This window comes from Equus asinus, chromosome 11 (assembly GCF_041296235.1).
Source record: "Equus asinus isolate D_3611 breed Donkey chromosome 11, EquAss-T2T_v2, whole genome shotgun sequence".
Classification (NCBI taxonomy): domain Eukaryota; kingdom Metazoa; phylum Chordata; class Mammalia; order Perissodactyla; family Equidae; genus Equus; species Equus asinus.
In genome coordinates, this window is record NC_091800.1 from 79,703,184 (window position 1) to 79,725,392 (window position 22,209).

Sequence of the window (22,209 nt, forward strand, 5' to 3'; positions counted from 1 at the left end):
TCTTGGGTTAATTGAATGTCTTACATGACAGTTCAAAGCTTCAAGAATGCATGTCCCAGAAAACAGGGCTGAAACTGCATGTCCTTTTATCATCTTCCTTGGAAGTCAGAGAGCATCACTTCTGCCCTAGGCTTTTGGATGAAGCAGTCACAGGCACGCCCAGATTCAGAGAGAGGTCATGCTTGCACCCCTTGGGTTGGAGGAGTGTGAAAGAATCTGCCCAATGTTTTATAACTATCACAAGTTCCTGTTTTTTATTTTCCTCTTTACAAGTGATTAGAGAAAAAATGAATAAGACATAACTCCTAGCTTTAATAATATTCTTAAAATCTAATAGGAGAAACAAATGGATTAGTACCTATGTAGGGAATTCATTTTATAGACTTATCATGTAAATCATTGACATGTTGCTAGAAATTGTCTTCAAGCTATTGTTTTCAGTGATTTCTTATTTTCTTCCTTTTCAATAATCTGTAATCCTTGAATACAGGACTGCTTCTATACCATAGCAATGTGATAGAAAACAAACATAAAATAGTTGTTAAAAGCTTTAGTTAAGAGTCCTATACCCTGGGTCTTTGTTTATTCAGCTGCAAAATGGGGATAATTATCAGACCTGCTTCATAGAATTAAAAAAATTGGTCCAGCACCACTAGTAGGTGCTAATTATTAACTATTATTATCTTAATAGGGAAGAAAACTGCCTTCCACCTTTGCTCATAACTTTGCAGCTTATTCATGAATCAAGTTAAAATAAAAAAGTAAAATTTATATTTACAAAGACAGAGAAATAGATGTATATCAATTATTTTCCATATATTTGGGCTGTTGACGATAAAAAACTTACTTTAAATCAGAAGACCAAAGCAGTCACAGTATTTATTTATATTTGTTTCTATATAAGTAACAGACTTTCCACAAAAATCCTCTGAATGGCCATTAGGGATTCAGTTTCTCTCTTGTTTTATTGCCAACACTCTAGCTTATTCCATAATGTGAAATAATAAGGAACAATATTTGGAAAGTGATGTTTTAAAACATTTCCCTGTGAGTAATTTGAACTTTTGGAACTATTTGACCTGTCCAGTTGGGTTCTCAGATGATATAGTAATTTTGCTGCTCTGGACATCATAGTTAGTTATTTGAATAGGATCTTTTTGTTTTTCAAAGATTGGCACCTGAGCTAACAATTGTTGCCAATCTACTTTTTTTTTTTTTGCTTTTTCTCCCCAAATTCCTCCAGCACATAGTTGTATATTTTTAGTTGTGGGTCCTTCTAGTTGTGGCATGTGGGATGCCATCTCAGCATGGCCTGATGAGTGGTGCCATGTCCTCGCCGAGGATCCCAACCGGTGAAACCCTGGGCCGCCAAAGCGGAGCGCAAGAACTTAACCACTCGGCCACGGGGCCCGCCCCTGAATAGGATCTTGCAGTAAAGAAAAAAAATACCTATAGCTTTTATCCCAATGGTTGGATTAGTCAAAAAGTTTCTATTATACTGTCAAATAGTCTCTGTTGTTTTTTTCTAAGTGGATATTTCTCTCTTTCAGTCTCTTTCTGATTTTGGTCCACAACACGATAAAGTTATAGTATCTTTCCAGTTTCTTAAAATTCACAAACTAATCAGCAGAACCAGTGATAAAGTCTTCTAAATTTGGAAAACAATATTGAATTAAAAAAATACTTCTCTGGAAAAGTTCAGAGATGAATAGTTATTTCTTTCTTTAAGTGGCTGGATTAAGGAAACACATATCCCTACTGCAAGCCATGGAGTAATTATACTGTTGTTTATTACTTTTCAAACCCATAATTACCCATAAAGAAGCATGCACAAATAAAATACTATGTTTATATTTCCAATATAAAAAGCTCTGTTGTTCAGCAACAGAGATATCAAACACCATATTTTATAAAATTGGTATTTTGTAATTATCTGACTTAAAGCCTACTGTATTTTAAGAAGGAAACAATGAACTTTTCATAAGCAAGTTAGAAGGAACAACTTCAGGTTGAAATTGCAGCCCTGTCCTGATTTCAAAGCTCTGAGTAAAATCTAATTTTCACTTAGGTTGAGAGTGGGACCATTTGAAAAGGAAAATTTGTTATTGAGATTTTTTTTCAGTAACAGATTATGAACACAACAAGTTTTGGATTAAGAGATTTACAAGTCTTTTAATCTTGTTCTCATTAACATGTACCTAGAAAAAGAAAAGCAAGTATTCTCCCATTTTCCCTCATATTCCTTCCTTCCCTCACTTTAATAACCACTCTATTTATATATACATTTCTTTCATGGCCATGTATGAGTCACATATGCTAAAATGTCTGACTATTTATTATTTTTTTAACTAGGTGCACTGTGGGATATCTTCTGAGTGACTAAATTACTACTGTCATATAATAATAGTGCTCAAATTATCCAAGAACAGTTTCCACCGAAGACTTATTTTTAAAAAGCAATATTCACTTGTCCCTATATCATGTTTTATCCTATACAGTGCACAAAAGCTGTATGATGAAATGCATTGCCTGAGGCAATGATTATAAATTAAGTTATTCAAATGTTCTTTACAAGCAGCATCCTTTAAGGCTTCTGGGCGACAATTATCACATCATTTGCAAATAATCACTGTGGTCATTCTGAGAAAATGTATTCATTCTCTTCAGTGCTGACACTTATTTGGTCTCTGATTCACTTGCTCATTCCCCCACAAGCATGAGCAGCCCTGAAGGACAGCCCTTCACCATTAACTGGAGAAGTCAGAGAAAAGTGGTTGAATAGTCACTCGGGAAATTCTCTTTAATAATTTACCGCATTAAATGCATCAAATATTGTTATGGTAATTTTTTTTTTAAAGTAGAAAAGGAATAGGCTCAGGGCCATACAAAATAGCCCAGAATGGAGACAGCATTACATGGACAAGAGTAAACTGTGATAATCAGTCAAAGATAGGAAATGGGAACTCTCAAATACCATTTTGCGTTTTTTTGGTCCATTTGCAGCAAACATTCAGCTACTTCATCTTGTTTCACGTATTTCAAATGTCAGGCCACTAAGATAAATTAATATATTTAGATGAGACATGATTTTCCCCCTAACCTGTATCTATCACGAGTTAACTTTTCTACAATCCACCAACTCTAGTCTTGACTTGAAAAAAAAGGAAATTATTGAGTGCTGCAGCATGCCTTTCACTATACTATTTTAGTATTATTATGATTATCATCAAACTGTTAAAGAAATGCAAATTTACACCGCTTAGCTTTTGCATTTATCTGTTTAAAGTGACTACTGTGAGAAAACTAGACATCCATCCAATTCAAGTGCAATGTTGGAAAAGTGAACATCACTTCCTCAACAGTGATGCATCATATTTCTGACCAAGACTATTAGCCAAAAAAGTTGATTAACAAAAGTGTTTCAATTCTTTGTAAATTTATATTTGCCTCAATTGTAGTTGTTTATTGGTCTTACCTTTCTTTTCCCATGCGAAATGGCCAAAATGGGAGTTAGAAAAAGCACTAATACTCAAGAGCAGTGGAACGGAATGACCGTGAGCTCTTCGGCAAACACACTGATGGGGCTGCTGGTCTGGACTGTGTGACTAGGGCAAAGCCTGACCCCTTTGTTGATGTTAAGAATTTCCCCTGCAACTAGGGCCTTTTAAAAAGTCTCTAACTTTATGAAATAACTGAGGAATACAAAAATTAATCCCTATAGCTTTAAGGAAACATTTTAGACTTTCATTATGGAAAAGATCAAGTTCTTAACATCATATATAAAGTGTAAAACTAAAAATTTCAGACTTATAAATATCAAGGAGTTTGTTAACTTCCCCCAGATTTTGAAGTTATTTGGAAAAGAGAAATTTGTCAAAGAGTAAATAAACAAATAAAAAAAGAGTGTAGGTACTCTTTTAGTATGACTGCTTTTGCCAAATAATAGTTAAATAGCATCTTTGACTCCTTGTACGTGAAATAGCATATAGATGATTAGCCTGTTTTATCCATTAAATCCTAAGAACAAAAAAATACCAAAATACCTAAAGATTGGATCAATTATTTTAACAATCTTAAAGAGCCAATTAATTGGAGAAATCAAGTCCATGGTTGAATGGTTGACAATCGTGACAGCTGAAAAACCAAATAATCTATATTCATCAATCAAGCCAAACTACGCTGACAAGGCTTTTGTTCACTCAGACTTGAACTCCCTCCTCTGGACTGGAATTTGCAGATACATTGAATAAAAATGAACATTTAGTTTCAAAAGTCTAAACTGAAATTATATGAAAGGATTCTTTTTTTTCATAAATGACTTCTAAAATTTCAATGTATATTTAGAAACTTCATGAAGTAAACAGAATGTACCTGAAACTTGTCATAATTTGCCAACCAACCACAAGGCAGATCAGAGGTAAAGACTCACGGCTCCATGGACAGCAAGATCATTTGCCTTTGCATGTGGTCTTTCTTTTTTTCCATTACTTCTCTTAGACTTTGGCACGAAGCCATGGCCTCAGAAAGCACAGGTGTCCCACAAGGTCCTGCCTAACAGCCCATAGCAACAAGTCTAATTTTCACTAGAGGGAAGGAGAACTTCTCCTTTCAAATGGTTTAAGATTCAGACTGACCTTTTTGAAAACAGTTGTTTCTCTTTAGACAGACTCTCACAGCTTATCAAGGGTCATTGTGATTCCCAAGGTTAAATACATCACCAGTGCCTTTTAAAAATGCCTCCATGGAAACTAAGTTCAAGATCTCTGTCGCGCAGTTGGTCTAGACTACAAGGAGCACTTTAATTAGAAACCAGTTCCTGGATTAGAGGATCAAACTTGCCAGTGTTTCCCACCAGCTCAGTGTCTAAGAGTAGAGAGAGCAGAATGTTGTTGCCGTGTGGTGTGAAGCGATTGTCTCTTCTTAGTAGCTTCCACTGAGAGACCACAACTCACCAGTTACATATTATACATCTGCTCTGTTCCTTCTCTCAGTGACTCCTCAAACTGGATATGAGTACCCCCATTTTATAGGACTTGTTGGAACAGCCATTTGAATCTACGCCTTTCTGACTTTAGGACCATGCTCATACCCTACTCCAAGCCGCTGCAACAACAAAAAAATTCAGATGAAGTAAGTGATATTTTCTTTCATGCGCCAAAGAACTTTATATTCTATCCACGCCTACTGTCATCCACGCCTACTGTCATCCACCCACGTTCTCCTCCCTAAAAACAATGTAGACATGAGCAATGATTTGTGATAGAGTGGACAGTACAAAATAACAGTTGTCCAGCCCATGAGATTAAGAGCAGATATGACTGGGTTTGAATTCTGGCTATGTCATGTTTACGTGGGAGAACTCCAGCACATTTCTTAACTTCTCTAAGCCTCAGTCACCCCATTTGCTGAAGAAAGCAAATTCTGCCCATGATATTGGATTGTTGTGGGAAATAAATAAGGATGCTAAAGTTATCAGTATAGGACCTGTTTATTGTAAAAACTTAATAAAGGGTAAAACTCCGCAAAAGGGAGGAATTTTATACAGTGACTTTGTTCCTAGTGATAATATCCCCAAAGAAATGGATGTGGGGATGAATTAATATGTGAAAAGAAGTGCTGCAAAACCATGGAGGAAGGTCATACCCACCTTTTCTTTCCTAGGGTGACCATGTTTGTTGAGTCCTGCTTTGTTCAAGAGGGTTATTTGAGAGTTTATAATAGTGATTGAAGTGTTTGTGTTCAGAAGAGAAGAATGACTGCTTATTCTTCATATCAGCAATTAAAAAAAGTTTACTTATAGATTAGTCTAACTCAGTTCCTATCTTCAGGATAAACACATCTAGTTGATCCATTCTTTTTAAAAATTATTCAGACTGATAACAGCATGAATAGGAACCAGAGAAATAATTTAAAGTTGGAGTTGTCAAGACTTACCTTTTTAAAAGCAAAATACTAATTACTAAGAGCAAGATGTTAAGCTAATAGTTATGTTTTATGTGTAAGGAATTGTTTTCTTTGACAGGAGCGGGCAATAAGTAAAATCTCACTATGCAAAGTTATCACTTCTGGGTGCCTCATTTTATGCCTAAAGATGCCAAACGGAATATTCAAAATCATCTGGTCAACCTCAACACATAGGCAAGATGCCCTCTAGGGTCATGGCAGATAGCTCCTGTCCCATTTGTACATCTTCCATAGCAACATGCTCTGATTTCTTCAGGAAACCTTTTCCATTGCATCCTTTAACAGAACACTCTTTCCTATATGGAGTAGAGATAGTCCTAAAACATCTATACACAGAGCCTCTTTCTCACCCCTAGAGTCATACATAGTACTGGATACTAAGATTCCACTTCCACCTGACAATTTTTATCAAGTTAAGGAACCTGGCTGTGTCTCCCTGTGTCTTCTCTTTCTCGGGGCAATCATCTTCCGATTCATGGAGCACAGCCTAAAGTCTTTGATTCTACCATGTTCTGTCTTCTGTATCTTGGCACCTGCTACATTTGCCTTGTTTGCTAGCTCTAGCTCAATGCCAAGGCAATATCCTACTTCCTCTTCCTCCCCAATCATAATAATACTAAGTATGGCAGCGTGGGCAAATGTGGGGCAGAGCAGAAAATAACAAGGATGACAAAAACAAACACAAAGCCAAGTAGCTAGAGTACAGGGCAAAGGGCTCCATCTTTTAAAATGGAATTTGGAGGCACGTGACTTTGCCATGCCTGACAAACTATATAACACAGAACCTTCCCCGAGGTTATTTTACCCATCAGTTACCAGAACATGGAAGACCATTACAATGGTTTTTCCACTTGTCCTCCCAGGGAGGTTTGTGAACAAAAGTGCTCAAGTCCCTTTGGAGTAATCTAAGAGGATCCACTCAGTCTAAAACCCAGCACATTTTAATTTTAATCTGAAATAACAGAGAAAAAATTCAAGCTTCATTAACAGAACATCTTCAGTCCAGCTGAACTTTTGTTTTTTGTTTTATTCTAGCATTGTTCAATAATTTAGAGAAGTAGAATGAATGTAAATGTAATAAAGCAGAGAATTTTACCATGCAAAATGCAACGTCTGCATATAAAATTCTTGTAAATGAGTGTTGTCTATCAGAAAATTTATATGAGATCTCAAGTGAAGACTAAATTAATTTTACTGATGTTTCCCATGGCTATTGCCCCGTGGGTTTTATTGAATTGCTACCATTTATTGGGTATCATCAAGCCCTAGGTTAAGCACTTTCATGTGCATGACAAGTCTCTTAATTTCTCCCCCATAACCATCCTATGAAAGAGATACTAGAATTCCCATTTTAAGGAACTTGTATGACATCATATAACTAATAAAGGGTGAAACTGAGAGTTGGACTCAGTCTATGCTCAATTGGTCTTTTAACCATTTTACTATACATCTCTATTAGGGTTAAAATTAATTTCTATTTAGAACTTTCTATCAAATGTATAAAATATTTTTTAAGAAAATCTATAAAGAGATAGACATATTTAATTCAGTGTATTCTCTAAATATACCATTGAATCCCAGGGCAACACATTCCTCAAGAAAATAATTTATAGTAATGAGTACTATGTTGGTTATTTTATATTATATGAAAATGAGTTTTATACTTCATTTAAGCATATTCGAGTTAATAATTGTGTTTATTTTCTGAAATCCTGAAATGAATGCATTGCTCCCATTTAAAATATGAACAAGAAAACAAAGGATCTTAGATGTACAGCAGAATGTACAGGTGCAACCTCTCCTCCTCCCCAAGGCTAGCAAGAGACAGGAGCCCATCACTTCTTCTTAGGAAGCTGGTGCCGTCACTAATTATTTCTGAATCTGAAACATTCAATCTCATACTCCAAACTAGGTCTTAGATCAAAGGCTACAAATATTCCAAAGTGTTTTTCATCATAAAATCTTTATTTCCTTATATTCATATCTTCCCACCTATTCCGTTCTGTTTTTCTTTTCACTGCCGAACTTAATGAAGAGTAGTTTGGACTGGTCTTCATTTCCTTCACTCCAGCTCATTCCTTAATCCATCACAATTTGACATCTCTTCCTCCCAATTTATTGAACCTATTCTTGTAAGGTCAACAAGACTTAATTACCAAATTCAGTGACCTATTTCTAGGCTTTATTTTACACATGTCATTTCCACAACACAAGATGCCCTTGACTAATTCTGAATCTTTCTTAAAATCCTTCCCAACACCTTTTAGATGCTCACATTCTCATGATTCTTTCTCTCCTTTACCTCTGCCTCTGCCTCTCCCTCTCCCCTCCTCTCTTGATCTCTCTCTCCTGTTCTCCTTCTAGCTCTCATTTTCACTCTCATTGCTTGTTTCTTCTCAGTCTCTTTCCCTGGTTCCTTTTCTGCCCAAATCCTTAAATGTTGTTTATCCTTGGGATTCATCTTTGGCATCCTCTCCACATAATCTGTTTCCATTAAGTCATCTAATCTCTGCCCACAGCTTCCCAAGTCAAATCTACATGGAGAGAGTGAACTTCACACCCAAACTCCTTACTAACATGGTATGCTACCTACTGGACATCTCCTGGTATCATTATCTCCAAAAATTAACCCCTTGTTTCTTTCACCAATTTTAATTCCAACTCGTTCTTCCTCCTATATTTCATATCTCATTAAATGGTATCAACATCCAGAGTCTTATCTTTTATAAAGCGTGAATTGTATCCTTCCTCTACATAGCAATTGGTAAATTTGAACTCAGGAAAGTCTCCTGAATCTTGCCTTTCTTCTCCACTTCCACAGCCACTTTGGTCACATAAAATTTTCTGTCCAACATGGTAGTTGCCAGCCACATGCGTCTTTTTTTTTTTTTTTTGAGGAAGATTAGCCCCAAGCTAGCTACTGCCAATTCTCCTCTTTTTGATAAGGAAGACTGGCTCTGAGCTAACATCCATGCCCATCTTCCTCTACTTTATACATGGGATGCCTACCACAGCATGGCTTTTGCTAAGCGGTGCCATGTCCGCACCCAGGATCAGAACCGGCGAACCCCAGGCCACCGAGAAGCAGAACGTGTGCACTTACCCACTGTGCCACAGGGCCGGCCCATGGTTATTTAGATTTAAACAAATTGAAATTAAATAAAATTTAAAATTTAGTTCTTCCTTACCCTAGCCACATTTCAAGTACCCAATAGTTACACATGGCTAGTGGCTACCTTAATGGACAGAGTGAAGTATAAAACATTTCCATTATCACAGAAAGTTTTGTTGAAGAGTGCTGACTTAGAGCCATCATATTACTCCTAAGGAAGACAGCAGATTCTGAATTGGTGTCTCTGACATCACTTCACCCTGTTTCAACCTATTATCACATTGCTGTCAGAGCTAATTTTTGAGAAAACAAATGATCCCAACTGAATACCTTGATTAAAATTCCTCTCTGATATTTTCTCATACAGAGAATGAAATTCAAAAGCCTTAGCAGGGGATACATGGTCCTTCACAACCGAGCATTGACACCTCCCCAGAGGCATTTCCTACAGCTCTTAATGCATATCTTAGTGTGATGAATGGAATTGTTTCCCCCCAAATTTGTATGTTGAAGCTTGAGCCCCAATGTGACTGTATTTGGAGACAAGGCCTATAAGGAACTAATAAAGGTTAGACTAAAATTAAGATTTCTAAGTGTTACAGATGTCAGGCAATATACAGACAATTCTCAACTAATAAACTCAAACATCTTTTAAAACAATAAGGTTAAAATGGGACTGTTGATTAAAGATCACAAACAGGAAGTAGTTGTATTTTATTTAACTTATAAGTTCAGTGTAAGAACTATGACAGACCTTTACTTCCCTCCCGCCAAAACCTTACACACATCCTTTCTCTGCTCAGCTCTAAAACAGAAATCTGAAACTTAGGTGTTCTGCTGATCATCATACCATTTAGTCATATTCATATCTCCTCCTAAGCCTTTGAAATGAGGAAACTAGATTCCTGGCCATCCATCCCAGCTGTCCATAACTCCCAAATTTCTGTCATCTTAGCTTGCCATATTATCTGCAAAATGTTTTTAATGATAAATCAAAAACAAAAAAAGGAAGTAAATATGATAAGATTTTTACCAGGTGTTAAATCTATGTGCCAAGCATATAGGGACTTATTAAACTAATCCCTTCATTCTTTGATATGTTTATAAGAGCTTATAGTGAAAGGGAAAAAGAAAATACACTAAAGTGATCGAGAGAGTGTGTTGATTTTTAACACAAGTTTGATCTTGGAATAGTTAACTCCATGTCCTCACTTCACTCATCTGTAAAATCTGTGATAATACTTACCTCATAGAGATGACGTGCAGGTTAAATGAATTAGACTAGTTTCTGACTTCTAATAAGCTCTAAAGCTTGTTAGCAAGTATTGAAGCTTGTTCCAGCGCTTAAATTTCTGAATGATTCAAATCATTCTCTGAGAGAGCTAATACATTGACATGATCATCCATTTACATCTTAGTTCAATTTCTTTTCAATAAACTAAGTCAGTGATAGTTCACTAAGAAAAAGACTGATCATTTTTGATGGCAGTGGAGATACAGAGAAAAGACTCCTGAACGTTGAGTTTCCCATGGGACGCAGGCCCTGGAAACGCAGCTTCCAGGTGCCAAAAGAGGACTCAGCCAGGTGGTAGCCAGAAGGCACGCTGACAGGAAGGAGAGGAAACTGAGGGGTGAAGACAGTTTTGACGAGCTCCCTTCTTCCCTCTTGTGCAGGGTGGAGCAGCTGACAAAAAAATCCGCTTGTATTTCCACAGACGTGATTACTGCATTCACCCATCATACGTACGCGTGAATATACCACTGCTACTGCTAAGATCAATAACAGTAGTTAAACAGATATTAAACTTCCCACTTTTTGCAGGCTGTTTCTTACCACCTGTGGTAGCTTCTACAATGTTTTGTTTATAAATGAGTGAATGTAGAAACAGACTGGACTACCAAGGAGGAAAAAAAAGTCAACCATTACCTTTTAACACTTTAAATATTCAAAAATTAAATATTTTCATGTATTTCAGTACAATATGTAGCATAAATCATTCACTAATTATTACCAAAGAAAGGCAAATGCTAACGATTTCTTGTTTGCAGTTTTAAAGAATTAGAGTAAATTAGAACATTTCATTAAAGACATCCCATTATTTGGATTGCAATAATATTTAATTTTGTTTGTTTTGGTGAGGAGGATTTGCTCTTTGCTAATATCTGTTGCCCATCTTCCTCTTTTTTTGCTTGAGGAAGATTAGCCCTGAGCTAACATCTGTGCCAATCTTCTTCTATTTTGCATGTGGGTCACCACCACAGCATGGCTTGATGAGTGGTGTAGCTCTGTGCCCAGGATCTGAATCCACAAACCCAGGCTGCCGAAGTGTAGTGTGCTGGACTTTAACAATTACGCTACAGGGCTGGCCCCAATACTTAATTTCTTATTAGACAAAACTTAGATTTTGTGTTTAAAAGCATCTTGTAATCTAAAATATGACTGATATTACAATCACTTCAAAATGGAACAATGATAAGATCCTCTTAAAACTAATTCCTACATTAAGCTTGGTAGTAATCTGTGACTTACTTAGCAGTTTGTACCTTCAAAAAACTATATGAATGTCAACTAGTTATGCCAGTATTATCTATATAAGTAAATAGGAAAACATGGCTTGTCATTACACTGAAAAAAAGTGAAAAAGCATTTGTAATTCCTTAGGTTTAATAAAGTGAATAGATGAAGAAAGAATAGACTTGAACCATGAGAAATATTATGAAACTCAACAGGTTTTTCTTTCAAAACCAACTATATACTTTTGAAAAAGTCTAAATTTTACCCATTTGTATAGGCTAAAATTAGAGACAAAAATAATGAGGCTGGGACTCCTCTAATCAAATAGGTGATCAGTCTCACAAAGACAGTCATTCAATTTCTGCACTCACGTGCTCAGCCTATTATTGAACACGAGTAAAATGACTCAGTTTCAGCTAAAAGACAGAAAATCCCAAACCAATAGGCCCATCTTTATGCATTCAATACTCTGGTCCTCTACGCACCCTCCTCTTTCTGTCTGTGTTCTCTTCTGGCACATCCTCTAACCCTTTCACCCAGTTGTTTCACTTCTCATGGACTTCCTCAGCCCAGGCCCTACATTTCTGATACCCTGCCCTCTGGCCATGCCCTATTGCTTTTATCACTTTTTAAAAATATCTCCCTGAGTTCTACTCTCATCAGCTGAGCAAATGAGATTATAATGTACTACTGAGGCATAGGAGGTAAAAAGTCTTACACTTTAGTTGTCACTGTCAACTAGAAGAGTGGTTCCCAACCTTGGCCACACAGTACCAGGGAAACTGGAAGATCCCAAGCTCATGACACAAGTCAGACCAAGGAAATCAAAATCTCTTCAGGCTAGGGCATTTTCGAATATCCCTAGGATATTCCAATGTGACCCCCAAGGACAACTGATCTAGAGTAAATGTTTATTGATATTGAAGAAACATCTTTGCAGCATAAATAAATATAAAGTATACAACAAAATGTTTGGTGCCTGGTCAATGTGAGGTCAACACAGAAGATGAATATTAAAAAGGAAATTGGGAATTAAAGTTAAAGCAATAGGTCAGACAACTCAAACCAAAATATTATTTTGTTTAAAATAGTTACGTGCATATTTGTTCTTGTATATTCAATCTAGCAAGAAAAAATATCTTAATATGTGGGGAAGCATGAGACTGACAGCATTATTTGATTTCTTTCCTTCATATTTTAATTCACCTTGCATATGCAGACACCAACCTCATCTAATTAAAGTTATTAAAGTCAATGGATAACAGCAATTATTAAAACTTTGTGATTATGCCCTATATAACTACTAATTTGACCCAGTAACAAGTCCAAAGTAAAAATATTCATTCTTTAGTGTATAAAACAACAGGCATCTAATATTAAGATAAAATTTGGGTATTTTTTCTATAAATATAAAACAGATCATAAATCAGTAGTTGTATATGAGCAAAAATATGAAAAACAAAAATCTGGGTCATAAAAATGGTTCTGATAGTGGCTTTGACCTTATAAATGGCTTTATTAATGGTTAAGGTGATCATCTGCAAGGCTAGACTGTTTGATTCTGCGGAGAAGCAATTCAACTATAAAAATAGTTTGAAAATAATAGATTTGAAAATAATAAAGTGGTAGAATATAAAAGACCTATTTGCAGATGTATTCCACACTTCTAGACTGTCATAATATGTACCATAGCACTTAATCAACAGCAAAATAGTATTTTAGATTCAATATTTAAGTGGAAAGCATTGTTAGAGATGTGATTTTCTTAAACTTTTTCAAGACTCTATGGTGCATGACACAAATAATAAGAACTGAAGAAATGCCTTTTTTTCCAAATTGTACATTATGTAACCCAAATTCTATGTTCTCAAATTGGTTAATGTTTGTGAGTGGTTCCCGCAAGCAATACAGAAAGCCTCAGATATCACAATTGTTATGTATGCCTAACACTGGCAGAGTATCCTTTTGGTCAGGGTCTGTTAAATAAAAATAAGCAACAGAGTCTGCTTGCATATGAGATTATAAAATAAAAATATGAGAAGGCATACATCTTGAGAGTATAGAGGTTAGAATTTATTCTGAAAGAACTATAAAAGACAGATGATGCAGTGATTTGTGTTAGAATCTAATCTCAAGCCCACTTTCACACACCATCTAGTTTAAGGTATAGTAAGTAAATAAAGGTATCAGTAACAAGAGTTTACCTGTAACATAGAAGTTTATATTCCCTAACTATCCCAGTTTTGTAATATATAATTCAAGAGTGCACAGAAGCTAAAGAATGGCATATTTAAGAGAAAATCTTTTTTTAGATAAAAAATCAAGCATGTTAATAATATACATATGTAATTTTGAAGTGCAGAATATTGTATTTTTTAATATGACTAGCCAACTTTAAGATTTTTACAAATTTGTCAGATAGTTATTATATATCAAAAACATCATTTTGAATAACACTGCAAACTACAACGAAGAGTTACTGTCGTAATTTTTGCTACTTGATTTACATAATGTAGCAGCTTGAATGCTAAAGTATAAATGGTATATGCAATAGTCCTTGCTCTTTATTTTTTCATAAATTACTTCCCAGATTAATATGTATATTTACTTTTAAAAAATAGTTAAATGAGCTCTTTCTCAGAATATTAAAAAATATTTTTGGGTGCAAATGATTTCTACTATATGTTGCAATACAAAGGTTTACTAAAGTAAAGCCAAGCTGAATTTGATCTCCAATTACTATGGACTCAAAACACTCTGATTGTATTAGATCAATATTAAGAGTTGTTTTCTTTTTTCAGCATAATGGGTCAAAGGTAATAATATGTCCTAACTTTTAAAAGTTAGAAATCTAATGCATTAATCATTTAATTATATATTAGCACAGTAAAGCTAATATATTTCTCGTAAAATATAAATTCTAATAATTTTTATAACTAATATGATTACATGTGTTCTCCTGTCTATAATTTTATAAATATATTAATAAAATATTAAAATTGAATTTTTTAATGAATGTATTACCAATTCCAGAAATATAATGCATTTACTTTTAATGTAGGCTAGGACTTTGTGGTTACCTTAAAATATGGAAAATTTTGCATAGAATGTATATCTTGAACAAATCCCCTAACCATAGTCATCATTTCATAAATATAAGTATGTTTGAAATAAGTAAAAGTGTTTAGAAAGAAACTCAGACACATTCTTTAAAGACTACAAGTACCATTTTAAGCCATGCAATAAAATTTGTATATGGATGTGCTTGTGGCTTTTTCAGAATCATTAGGAAATTACATATTAAACTGAAGAACTAACCAATTGATTTGTGAGTTATCAATCAAGAACACCAGCACTTTAAATTTGAAACTGTAATTTTTGAAAACAGTTATTCCAGAACAAATGTTTCAAATTGACAAACAAGAATCACACAACCGAGAAATAACTAGAAAACATCACAAGTAATAAATTCTGTGTTGTGGTGGTGAGAAACTCAAATGCCTGTGTTTACTTTTCAATGTGAAGAAGAAATGTTTCTAAAAAGAAGTTAAGAATTTTATAATGTGCTTTTCTGTATACAGTTAACAACTACTACTTTATACAAAAACACAATCCAGAAGTAGTCCATAACATTACAAATTAGTTCAACCTACACTATCCTACAGCTATGATGACATAAATATAAAGTTGAGAATTATTTCAGGTCAAGAGGAAAATAAATATTTACATATATTTAAAATTTGGATATTTGAATAAAGATACATTTGATGCAGTTATTTGAAAATATGCTGAAATCTATTGTCAATGCAGACTGTCTTTTACTGAAACCTATGCAAATTGTAATTACTAGAAATTTCTATATGAGTTTACATCCAGAGAAGCAGGCAAATTCAAATTATTACAAGGTACCACTTTTAAACAAAAATATACTGAAATATTTGCAACCTGTTTATTAGTAGTAGAATTAGCAGACTCATGAGTTTCCTTATCTTTACAATTTTGATGCAACATATTTTGTCAAAATAAAGAACTATGTAATAAATACCCTAGCCATTCATTATTAACTTCTCACATTAAGAATAAGTTTAATCTCCAGTCATGAATATAGTGGTATTGTTAAGAAAAATATGTAGGAAAGTTTAAGATCCATTTATGTAGAGAAGTATCATTCTAAATTAATTTTGTAAACTCAATATTACCATTTGCAAAATTCTGTTTCTAGTCTTAAAGAAGTTGACAAAGCAAGTTACTCTAAGTTTAGCTAAACTGTCAAAAGCACAACTAATCAATCCAAAGTAAAATATAGCCCTTGAACAACGTTCGATTTAAATAGGTATCCCTTACCCCAGTTCTCTAGTCAAAGCGTCACAAAACCTTTTGATCCATAGTGCCTTTGATCACATTTCCCCAATACAAAGCAAGTGAGGAAAAGATGGACAATCGTTCTATTCCTGAAGGGACCGGGGGAGTAGTGAAGAGAAAGGAAGAGAGAGAATGTAGTGTATTATTTCTTTTGAAAAGAAATACTATTCTATTGTGTTGTTTAAGAAATTACTCTCGGAACAAAACACTAAGGCTCACTGAGATTCTGTCATCGTTTCTTGCCTACTAAAAGGTCACTGCAGTATCTTCATCTTTAACAAAGCTCTTGGGCAAATCTTATTTCAGCACCACGGACAGTGACACTTCTACTTCGACGCTCACCCACGGTTGCCCGGGCCATTTCTTAAGAAACTTGCAGACACTTTTCCCTTGTCAATCAACAAAGGTTATATCCACTAGTATATTAAACAATAAGAGGTAGAATATAATACACATTATTAAAGAGTTCAGTGTATTTCCATCATAGCATCAAGCATTTGTCATTTAGTACTTCTGGATAGCATCCTGAAAATTCAAGCTAATTACATAAGGTGTCTGATAAATAACCTAACATTGATCATCGATCACCAGATACTTAATTAAACCTTTCCACTCATAGTGAGTCTCAGATCAACAATAGTACAAATGTCTAAGAGAAAACAAGAAACTTATGGTAAATAAATATGCTTATGTAGGCCTCCAGACTTTCCAAATAACCAGAACCACTCCTGTTAAACAAGTAAAATGCTTTTTTGTTCTTCCTACATAAACAACTGGAAACATTTTCTCTTGTCCTCTGGTCAACCAACTTAATGATGTAACTATCAGAGCTCATGTGTGCAGGTCCATAAGCCAAACAATACACGCCTGTCTTTGACTCCTGATTTTAGCTGGGGTCATCAGTATGCAGTCCCATAGCTGTCTTCCTAACAAGCTGCATTCAAATTCCATTTTTTTTTTAAGGTAACAGAATTCGAACCAATCACACAGCTGTGAGAGCTAGTTTAAGTACCAGCTTTATTATCGCAGAAGACCAGGGTCTTCCCTTATCTTCCAAGGATTCCCAGATGAAGACACCAGTCCACCAGCAATCCACAAGGTATTTCCAACTCAAGCAGCAAGTCAAGCTCTTATTACCACAAAAACAATGATTGAGGTAACAAAATCAGAGTCAAAACATTATTTCAAAACTCTAGAAGTCACCCCAACCAAACAAACAGATAAAAAAGCACAAGAAGGCGTGGGGGGATCCACTGTTCCTACCTTACAGTCCTCAGGACACGATTTCACCGAGTACTCCTCCGATTGTAAATACTTATGGAGCACACTTTCAAACTCTTCGTATTTCTCCTGAGCGTGGTGGTCGTAGTCTTGGTAAGCCTCGACGCACTGCCTGCAAGTGGTCATCTCGCCGCCCTCCTTGAGCACCACATCCAGACTACAGTTCAAAGTGTTGGGACTGGACAACCCCGAGAACAACTCCCAAAGTGTGTAGGAATTACAAAACGAAAGGTAAAAATCCGACAAGTTCCAGAGGGGAGTTGGGTGCGTCCCCCTCACCGGCTGCTCCTCCCCCCCGGCCGCCGCCCCCCGACTCCAGTTCCTGGCGCACACGGCGTCCGCGCTCTCCACCGTGAAGCACTGGCCCGAGGAGGCGCCCTGGGGGTAACAAGTCTCCAGGCGCCACACGGGTTTGGCAGAGTTTCCTAGAAAAGGAGACTTGCTCCGGTTGTTTTTGCCTCGGTTGCCTTTGCCGCCACCGCCGTCTCCCGGGGAGGGGGGCAGGGTGGGGGACGAGGAGGCGGAGAGGAGTCTGTGTGCCTGGGCGGCGGGCGAGGACTCCCCCATGCTCGCCAGGAGCGCGGGCCAGGAGGGCTCCTGCTGCCGCTGCCGCTGCTGCTGCTGCTGCTGCTGCCGCTGTCGCTGCTGCTGTTGCCGCTGCTGCTGCTGCTGCTGCTGCTGCTGCTCCTTGTCCCGGGTCCGGGTCAGCTTGGCCTCGGCGCAGAACCACAAGTGATCAGAGAGCAGGACTGTGAAAAACAAGAGAGATGCCAGAGACAGTCGCCATTTCTGAGCCCTCTCTGAATCGATGAACGGTTTCTCGTTCTCCCGGGGTGCTGCCAACCAGATTTTTAAGCCGTCGTCATACTGCCGACACATCCAAGCACCCCTGGTCATATTTTGGGAACGCACAGCCCTGGCCGACTCCACCGTGAGGGCTCCTGTGCCGGTGTCACCACAATATGCATTGACTTAAAGGGTTTAATTTCCTTATCCCCTCCTCCCGTTTCTTCTCTCTCTCTCTCCCTCTCTCCCTCTCTCTCCCTCTCTTTGCTCTCTCTCTCTTTTTGCCTACATAAATATTACCAGGCTTTGGAGGAAGATCTGACTTGCTTCCGACCTAATCATCAGCCGACCCCATCCTCTGTAGAGTGGGAAACAACAATGCAGAGAGAGAGAGAGAGAGAGAGAGAGAGAGAGAGAGGCAGTCGGAGGAGTCTGGGGCTGGTGGCCGGTGGTGAGCTGAGTGCAGGAGGTGATGGTGGAGGTGGCGGGGTGGCTGGCGCTGCTCCTCTCACCCAGGCATTGTCAGAGCACGGGTCCCCATGGCTCTGTTGAGGACAGCCCGCTCTCCCCTGCCAGGGGCATGCCGCGTCTCCGCTGCCCGCTGACGGCGACCAGAGCGCCTCCCCAGCTCCTCTCCTCCTCCTCCTCCTCCTCTTCCTCCTCCTTCCTTTCCTTCTCCTTTTTCTCCTCCTCCTCCTGCTCCTACTTCTCGCTCTCTCTCCCCGAGTCCGGAGCCTGGGCAGCAGCCGCCGGCAGGGCTCTCCCTCCCCCCCACCCCCCACCCCGCGCTCTAACTGCCGCCGCCGCCGCCGCTGCCGCAGGTCTGCCCGCGGGCGCCGCCGTCGCCGGGCTCTGACTGCTGACGCCGCCTCCCCCGGACCTCGGGGCCGAATCGCCTGGGCTGGGCCTCCCGAGAGCCACAGTCATCTTCAGTCCCCGGCTAAGTTGCCGCCATCTTCATCCTGGAGAAACACTTTTTTGGGGGGAGCGCTGGCTTTTGCGTCATCTCCTCCCGCGCCGAGAGCTCTCCATCCTGGCGCATTGGCACCGGCCTCGGCCCGGGCGGAGGAGGAGGGCGAGGACGCTCGGGGGCTGGCGGGGGTGGGGGCCGGCTGTGCCCGCCCGCACCGCCTGGGTTTCTGGGCTCTGGAGCTCGCTCCTTCCTCTCCATTCCCTCTCCCCATGTTTCGTTTTTTTCCTTCTATTATGATTGATAAAAGTCAGAAGGCGGACTGCATGGCTGAGGATGCTGGCTAATTTCTTCAGCATCTCCCGCTCCCCTCTGCCTCCGGAAAAAGTCCGAGTTGCAGGCAGGCAGTTAGAGGTTTCTTTCCAGTGGGGCGGGGGTCTGGGGATCGCCTTCTTTACTAAGCAATGATCGACTTTAATTGAAAGGTTGGGGGACAGGGAAGTAAACACGAATTGGCTAGAGGAGAGAGGAGGTGACATTTGGTCTCTTTGCATGTGCCTCGGGATCTCTAGACAACTAGAGATCAGCAGCTACCAGTGCATTAAATTATTTTGTCAAATGATCTTAGTATACGGAAGGGATCGTGTGTGTGCATCCATATCTATATATGTAGCTGTATACATTACAGCGACGTAATTCGTATTCGGAAGTAAAAGCAGAGTAGAAGCGGCCTCATAGAGTCTTAGGAACAAAACAGTAAGACCTCCCCTACCAGGGGTCACCGCCTAGCCCTCCGCTGCGCATTCAAAGTCTTGATTTCGGAGGATTCTTCCTCCAACCTGGAGTATCCCAAGCTCCGGTGAAACCCACTTCGACAGCCTGCGCCCCAGCCCCCACCGAGTTGGGCTTTGCTGTCTCCCAGGACTTCCGCAGCAGCGAGCCATCGGGCTCCCCGGGTGGAAGCGCTGCAGTCCGAGCCTCTGGTGCCCCTTAGCGTTGGCTCTCAGAGTTCCGAGAAAACCACAGACGCGCTGGGAAAATCCGGGGTTCCCTGGATCCCAGCTCCGGTCGACGCTGTGGGCAAACATCAGTTTCGTTTTGTCTAAGGACCCTGCCCATTTCGCCCCTCATTCCCACCTGAACGGCCGGAGCAGGAGGCTGCGCTAGTGCCAGGCGCCTCTTTTGCGCGCACCCAGAGCGCTGCGCTGTCCTGAGCTCTCTCTGGCGGTCGCCTAGGACAGCAATTTGCTCCATATGGCACTCACTGTGATAACCTTCTTCCCTTGCCTTCGAATGACTCTCATACTCTATCGGGTGCATATTCACGTGGGCACTATTAGGATGCCATCCTTCTAAGTAAATATCTTGAGAAACCAAAGGGATAGGTCATCCGTATTCATTTTCCTTTTAGAGGCGCTGTGGGTGTTAGGATTCGAGAGAAGCAGGTATTTTTAAAATAGCAGGTTGCAAAACATAATGGGCAGGATTCGACCAACCAATGCTTTCTTTTCCGCGGCATAATGAAGTATATGCTAAATTTTACCCAAGTAAATTGTAACTTTCTAAAAACTATATGTAGTGACCATCAAAGCTTGGTTTAGTTTGACTGCTCATTATCTGTAAGTGTCACGTAATCTTTTAAGACCATTTCTGTAAGTATACCATTCTGACACTTTGGATTGCAATGTGTTACATTTTTTAAATACATAAAAATCCTAGAAACTAACATATACTTTCTATGGCAAGTTTATCCTTACCTTAAAGCATCTTTAAATAAGCAAAAAAACTGAGGTTCTGTTGAAAATTAAACGTGAAATAAAAACATTTTTTCCGAAATTTTGTATCTGAACCCAGCTTAAGCTGAGACAGCCTTCCAATTTTTCTCTCTTTTGATTGTTTAAATTATTTTAACATTGAATAAAATATTCTTTTCTCAACTAGTGATGTGGATAAAGATATCCTTCGGAAAAATTTCTTAAATTTTTTGAAAGCATTTAATTTTGTCTTCCATCCTCTTATCATAATTATTCTTCTTAAATTTAAAACTTCAGCCCTCTTAAGCCAAATCACATTTAATCAACATGAAGTCTGCTTGTAGACATAACTCAATATAGGGTCTGGCATTTTCTATTGTATACATATATACATGTGGAAGATAACACCAGAAGTCTGCATTTCTATTTCTTGATAAAAGACTTTGTAGGACATGAAAGTAAACACATATTCTAAATCCTGAAATTATTCTCTCTCCCTTTTGTTTTGAACCTATTGGTCCTTTATGATAAAATACAGATGAAATGCAATAATCCAAGGCCTTTCTTTTTATAAACTCAGGGTGAGAATTTTTCTTTAATTTTTAAAAGAATTTTTTTCTTGCTTATCTCTGTTCTCTCTCTCTCATTTAGTTAATACCTGGGTTACAAGATTTAATTTAAAATTTCTTCTTTCTTTGATCCACCCCTTTACTCTTCTTTACTCTGTTTCTTCCTAACTTGAAGATGCTCCCTGGGCAGGTTTATGTTTTTCTTCATTTCTCCCTTGCAAGAGAGAAAGTTTAGAAAATCCATGACCAGAAAGGCCCACAGGGTGTGTCTGAGCTGGGAAGCTCACACAGAAAGCTCACAGGCAGACTAGACCAAGTTTCACAACACAAGGATCATCTGAGAGAGACCAGCTTCTTAACATGAAAAGGGAATAACCACCAAGTCCTTCTGCTACCCCAAAGGCGAGCAAAGCAACTGGTCTAAGGGTCCCAAGGCTGAAATACCTAAACAGAGGAGCACTCCCCACTGTGCACCCCCCCACCACTATCCAACCCAGCTTCCTTTGCTCACCTCCAAACCTGGCAGTTTGGACTTTCAGCTGAGGTCAGCCTTGCTCTTGCTCACCTCGGCTGAATATAAAGAAGTGATTAATGGCACCTAGGTTGAATATAAAGAAGACCTTGAGTTCCTCTTCCGAGAAAAAAGTGGCAGACATTCTGCTGAAATGAATGACCATATTTGTTCTTAAAATATATATTCTATCTTTCTTTTCCCAGGTGCAGTATACTATAACTTTTTACTAACTCTCTTCCCCAACCCCACCACTCCATGTTTATTTTCAGCTTCAATTTTCATGTCCACTAGCCCAGACTGCACTCTTCGTTGAGTGTCCCTGGTATTGACAGATAGACTCATTATGACTCCTAGGGAATGGATTTTTAAAGCTAAGAAACAACAGGGCTATTGAGATCAAACTACTTACAATTACTCTTGAGAGTATTTCTCAGCATGTCCT

General features: G+C 38.5%; 1 protein-coding gene across 2 annotated transcripts in view; it reads right to left on the reverse strand.

Moving 5' to 3' along the window:
• Positions 1–19,071, reverse strand: part of NALF1 (NALCN channel auxiliary factor 1) — a 615,953-nt gene extending 596,882 nt beyond the window's left edge. Inside the window, exon 1 of one of the 2 annotated variants that reach the window (XM_014841844.3) lies at positions 17,217–19,071. In XM_014841844.3, coding sequence (XP_014697330.1) covers positions 17,217–18,131 — 915 coding nt within the window. In that variant the 5' untranslated portion in view covers positions 18,132–19,071. The remainder of the gene's footprint in view (positions 1–17,216) is intronic. The other variant, XM_070520135.1, reaches the window with a different exon arrangement.
• Positions 19,072–22,209: the final 3,138 nt, after the last annotated feature.